A 6,113-nucleotide genomic window follows, 5' to 3' on the forward strand; every position below is an offset into this window, starting at 1 on the left:
GCCATTCCTTCTCCCTCAGTCCCCCTTGACAGAGGAATTCAAGCAAATAGAAATCTTCCAGTTGCAGCTCTTCAGATGAGGTGTTTTCCCTGGAGACAGTTCCTTGCTGTGCTGGAGCTGCAGCTTGGCCTGTCACACAGACTCCTGGGGCAGCTTTGGAGTTCACTCTGCGTGTTCTACTCCCCTGGCACTACATTAGGAGTAAGCCCCGTGTTCTCAGGGCTGGGCACAACTGGCACTTCATGTCTCTCTGGGCAAGCCTTGCCCTCGGTGGAGTCATGGAGCTCCTGGTACCAACACTCCCAGGAATGTCTGCTCGGATCTTGGCACAGGGGCACTGCCAGGGTGTGACCAACTCAATGGCTTTTTCTAAAAGGCTCCAGAATCGCTGCCCTGCTGTTACAGCCGTTCTTCCAAGGCCTCCAGGCTGGATCCCAGCAGTGCTGAGCCCTGGGGTGCTGATCCTGCTCCAGCAGCTCCTCTGCTTGTAGGAGGGGCTGAGGAAGGGGCTGGAGCAGCAGGAGGGGCTGAGGGAGCTGGGGGGGCTCAGCCTGGAGAAAAGGAGGCTCAGGGGGGACCTTCTGGCTCTGCAATCCCTGCCAGGAGGGGGGAGCCGGGGGGAGTCGGGCTCTGCTCCCAGGGAACAGGGACAGGAGGAGAGGGAACGGCCTCCAGCTGGGCCAGGGGAGGCTCAGGTTGGATATTGGGAAGATTGTTAATGGAAAGGGTTGTCCAGACCAGTAACATCCAGCCTCAGTGATTCCATGTTCCTTTGATTCCATACTGCTTTAAAGTTGCTGCTTTACCTCTTACTAAGCTTGAACCTTTAATAACAGTTGCATTAAATTCACCTGTCAATGGGCTCTGGAGCCATTGAATGGGGTATTTCAGGAATTTCCCTCCCTGGGCCAGCTCCTGTGGGTTCTCCCTGTCAAGGTTATCTCTCTCCCCCCACATGGACCCTGTAATCAGGTTTAACTCCATGTCTGTGCAGCGGGACAGCTGCCGGGGGATTATTGGGAAGAATGTGGGAGGCTCAAATTTAAACCTTTTATGGGGTTCATGGAATCCCAAGATGGCTTGAGTTGGAAGGGACCTTCAGACTTCAAACAGTGCCACCCCCTGCCATGGGCAGGGACACCTCCCACCAGCCCAGGTTGCCCCATCCCCGTCCAACACTTCCAGGGATGGGCATGACCCTGGCTGGTTGAGGACTTTGTATTTGCATTTATTAACTTGGCCCCTTCTCTTTGGGGTCGAGTGATGGGAAGGTTTTATTTGGATTGAAAGCCCTGACTGGGCAGAAGTGGAGACACAGACAACTGTGGTTTTAAAATATCCAAATCATAGGTGGAATTTTGTTCCACAGCTTTCACACTGTCCATAAATCATCATTACTGTTTTCCTTTCGGGAAGCTAATTTTCAATGAAGTTTCAGATGACATCACTGGCCTCAATTATAAATGAAAGAGCTTTCCCTCTCAGGGAAATCTTCTAAATAGGGATCTATTTCTGCCCTCGTGCTCACTCCAAAGGCAGCTGCAGCTCTTTGGGATGTGGGTTCCCAGTGGCTCTGGGATGTTCTGCCTGCTTCCCTGAGGAAACAAGGTTTGCGTTGCTGCTCCATCGGTCCCTGATCCAGAGCAGGTTCCCTGGGCAGCAGGAGGCCTTGCAGGCAGGAGTTTTCTGTCTCTTGATGGAACTGATGGCTCAGGAAGGCTGTTAAGATTGGGAGCACAGGGAGCTCTGCCGGCACACGGCCGGTCTGGCCCTTGGAAGCGGCACAGCCGGGAGCTGGTGCTGGGGAGGGAGGATGGGCACAGATCCAGGGATGTGGGAGGAATGGGAAGGTTTGAAAAATCATTTCAGTAGTTGCAGTTTCTGCAGATAAAAGCCCACAGAAAACAGAGCTCAAGGAGAGTTTGGGCAGTGCTCCCAGGGACAGGGTGGGATTGTTGGGGTGTACTGGGCAGGGCCAGGGGTTACACTGGGTGGTCCTTGGGGGTCCATTCCAACTCAGGGTATTCTGTGGTTCTATGAAAAGAAACGCTCCAAGAAATCCCATTCCATGGATACACTAATTTCTGAGTGTGCCTTCAGCCAACATATTTGTCCCCAGTCCCTCTCCAGCTCTCCTGGAGCCCCTTTAGGCCCTGCAAGGGGCTCTCAGGTCTCCCTGGATCCTTCCCTTCTCCAGGTGAACCCCCCCAGCTCTCCCAGCCTGGCTCCAGAGCAGAGGGGCTCCAGCCCTCAGAGCATCTCCATGGCTTGCTCTGGACTGGCTCCAGCAGCTCCACATCCTCCTGATGTTGGGGGCCCCAGAGCATCATCCACAGCATTCCCAAGCCAAGTCTTCCCGCTGTGATTTTGGCTCATCCAAGTCGTGTTTTGTAGCTGTGGTTCCGTTCCTGTTGCTCTTGGCTGCTTTGCCCGTGGTTTGTCGTTCCCTGTGCTTGGTGGGAGACTGGGGTTGACTCAGTTTCCGTCTGTTCTTGTGGATTTGCAGCCTGGCCAAGGCTGGGGGTTGTCTCCATAGGATCTCTGGAGATGGTCCATGTGGGAGCTTAGATATGCTGGTCCAGTCCCTTCCCAGGACTCTGAGTTTTGGGTGTCTCCAGGGCTGGGATCAATGGGATCTTTAACACTTGAAAGTGCTGCTTTTTAGTGGTTTGCAAGTAGGTCAGGATTTTATGCAGTGGTTCTTGTGCCTGGGGTTTGGAACATCTGGAAGTCTTGGAGCAGCCTGGGATAGTGGAAGGTGTCCCTGCCCGTGGCAGGGGGTGGAACTGGGTGGTCTTGAAGGTCCCTCCCAACTCAGACCATTCTGGGATCCTTTTCCCCAGAAGGTACACAGGAAAAATCTGCTTTAAGGTCTCCCTGGGCTTTGGTGGGAGCAGCCCAGCTCCTGCAACCCCATCCCCATCCTGCACCCTCCATCCCACCCGTTTTCCGGATGGTGTCCCCACCCCCAGCTCCATCCCCTCTGCCAGTCCTTGGGGGGTTTGTTTTGGGACCGTGCTCCGAGGGGAAGCTGAAGGGATCACTTTTCCCTGCTGTGCTCCCCGAGCTAAATATAGCGAGCAGCAGCTGATCCCTGCTCCCCAGCAGCTGATCCCTGCCCCGGCGGGTGACACGGTGACATTGCCGCGTTCCCGCGCGGTCACCAGGGGACCCACCGGGAGGGCTGTGCTGCTGGGAGGGCCCTTTTCCCAAACGTTCCCGTGTGCCATGTTCCCTGCACGGCGGGAAGGGCTGCCCCAGCTCTGGGCAGCCAGGGCAGGAGAGCAGAGAGGCCCCAGGCTGGAGCTGGGGTGGATTTGCAGGGAGCCTGGAATGTTACGGCTGTCCCGGAGCTTTGCCCTGCCCTGTCTGCTGTTAAAGCTCCATCTCCACACCTCAAGAGGACTCCCCTGTGGATGTAATCCCATTGCACGTGGAAGGGCCCGGGGCAAAGCCACCTGCGTGAGGATCGTGCCCTGGGTGGTGTGGGAATGGGAAATTATCCCTTCATTTGGTTCCACCTGTTGGGCACTGGAAAGTGAGTGGTCCTGCTGGTGGGGATTTCACAGGCTGGGTTGGGTGGGAATGGACCTTAAAGCCCCTCCAGTGCCACCCCTGCCATGGGCAGGGACACCTTCCACCAGCCCAGGGTGCTCCAAACCCCGTCCAACCTGGCCTGGGACACTTCCAGGGATCCAGGGGCAGCCACAGCTGGGATATATGTATTTATTGGGATATATGTATTTATTGGGATATATGTATTTGTACATATTTCGCAGTGGAATTCCCTCCTCTCCCGTCCATGGCATTTGTTCCAGCTTGGATTTGAAAGGTGCAGGTCAAACCAAGTAATAATGTTTTAAATTCTTATTCCAATGACACAAACCTGGCTCCGTTGTACCACTTACCTGGACTTTTGGTGAGATTATAATTCAAACCAAAAATGAGGTTATAATTATTTATTATACCTAATCTGTATGAAAATAATGGAACATATTTACTAACTGAATATTTCCTGGCTGGTCTTCCCAGGAACTGAAATCCTCAAGGGTATGTTCATACATATGTTCATATGTATGTGAATGTTCATACCCAGTTTGATCTGTCAGTTTAGGCCAGCAGCTAAAAATATTTAACTAAGGATTTTATTAGAGAGAAATACAAGTTTATGTATGTTATTATAATAGATGATTTATATAATATATTTATAGAATAGCTTGTGTTATTATTGTTGTTGTTACTGTTATTGTTTTGTTGTGTTTTTTTTTTTCCTTCAGGTGTTTTTAATGCTCCTCATGCCTCTAAAAAATAAACCAAAGCCTAATCTTGCTGTTTATTCCTCTCATAGTTCTTGAGGGAGGACTTGAATTACCACGACCCAGCAGTCAAGCACAGCACCTTCCATGGAGAGGACAAGCTCATCAGTGTGGAAGATCTTTGGAAGGCCTGGAAAACATCTGAAGGTAAAAAAAGGCAAACAAGCATAGAAACCCTTTCCCAACAGGGCCAAAGAGGTTTGGATACTCTGGGAAGAGCTCCCAGAAGGAATGTGCTGCTGCTCTTCCTGCCCTGCAGCAGTGCTCTCAGGGATTCCTTTTCTTGGGGTGGATTTTCGGGATTTCCTCACTTCCAAACTCTTGATGCTGCACCTGAGCATGGCCATAAAAGTATAAATTGTTTTGTTTCTCCACCCTAAAATGTGTGTTAAATAAGGCCAGATGCTCTCCAGTTCCAGGTTCTCTGTCAAACTCCCAGTTTCAGCTGGCATTTTAATGGAATAATTACATCCTACATATTCACTGGAGCTGCGTGGGAGTTTTCCTGCAGGTTGTGTTTTCCTGCAGGTCGTGTTTTCCTTTGCAGAAATTTTCTGAACCTGAAAAGCTCCTTCAGGTAGTGAAGGGAAAACAGAATAAAGTCCTGGAAGTGAAAGTGTCCTAAGTCCAGTCCATGCAGAAATAACTTCAGACTGTTCCCAAACGGTGTTATTCATCCCAGGAAATCCCCTGGGGGGATATAACAGCCCTGTGGATGTGGCCCTTGGGGCCGTGGGTGAGTGGTGGCCTTGGCAGTGCTGGGGAAGGGTTGGGCTCAGTGGTCTCCAAGGGCTCTGCACCCTCTGGGATCCTGTGACCCCCCAGCTCTGAGGAGCCTCCTGTGCCCAAGAACGGCTCCTGTAAGAAATATTTATCCCATTACAAGGCTGTTTACAGATGGCCTTGTCTGGAGTATATTTTAGTGTCGGCTGGGAAAGGGCAGAAATCATTAAGGGATGGAGGAGAACATCCCATGATACTCCCCAGGTCCCTTAATTGCCGAGCTGCTCCTGGCAGACACGGACGTGCCACGGCTTTGGCAGAGCTGCTCTGGCATCACAGTTTCCCAGGGCTGGACTGAGTTCCTGCTCTTGTTTTCCCATTCATCATCCTGTAGGTCTGGCTGATAAAATAAACATCTAGAGGATGGTTTGATATCCTGGCATCGCAAAAGGTTTGGGTTGGAAGAGACCTTAAAGCCCATCCTGTTCCGCCCCCTGCCATGGGCCACCCCCTCCAGCAGACCAGGTTGCTCCAAGCCCCCTTCCAGGCTGGCCTGGAACACTTCCAGGGATATATGCAGCCTAATCTTGGAGCTTGAACTTCAGTCAGAAAACTGGAATCAGGCTTGTAGGGAAGGTCTGCTCCTTCCTGTGGGTGTGGGAAGCTGCTGTGAAGGGGCAGGGCAGCTGTGCCCATTGCAGCTGTTTCCAAGCCTTGCCTTTCCTCCCTTCCATTGATACTGTTCCTGGACACCTGTGGAAAGTAAAAAGTTATTTCTTCCCCTTAATTATCCAAAAATATAAAGGCTGTGATGCTCTTACGAGTATTATACCTGACAGGTGAAGCCCTGGGTGAGCCTGGCTCTACCAAAGCCACAGAAGTACCAGATCAGCCCATTTTGGCAGGACAGGGACCTGCTCATCTTGGCAGGTGTGCCTGCTTCCAGATCAGTTCTCAGGGATTTCTTCCCAAAATAAACACCTCTGGAGATGGCACCTTCCTTTGGAGCCTTGCTGTCTTTGGTCAGTGCTGGGCTCACTCTGTCATCTCTCCCAGCACCCCCGGCTCCCTCAC

At 51.9% G+C, this 6,113-nt stretch overlaps 1 protein-coding gene across 1 annotated transcript in view; it reads left to right on the top strand.

Moving 5' to 3' along the window:
* STIM1 (stromal interaction molecule 1) overlaps window positions 1–6,113 on the top strand; it is a 66,763-nt gene that overhangs the window by 24,409 nt on the left and 36,241 nt on the right. The window contains exon 3 of the mRNA XM_027908532.1: window positions 4,349–4,549. Coding sequence (XP_027764333.1) covers window positions 4,349–4,549 — 201 coding nt within the window. The remainder of the gene's footprint in view (window positions 1–4,348; window positions 4,550–6,113) is intronic.

This window comes from Empidonax traillii, unplaced genomic scaffold, assembly GCF_003031625.1.
Source record: "Empidonax traillii isolate 1590-97213 ecotype Southwest subspecies unplaced genomic scaffold, ASM303162v1 scaffold1741:size165889, whole genome shotgun sequence".
In the NCBI taxonomy this organism is placed as follows: domain Eukaryota; kingdom Metazoa; phylum Chordata; class Aves; order Passeriformes; family Tyrannidae; genus Empidonax; species Empidonax traillii.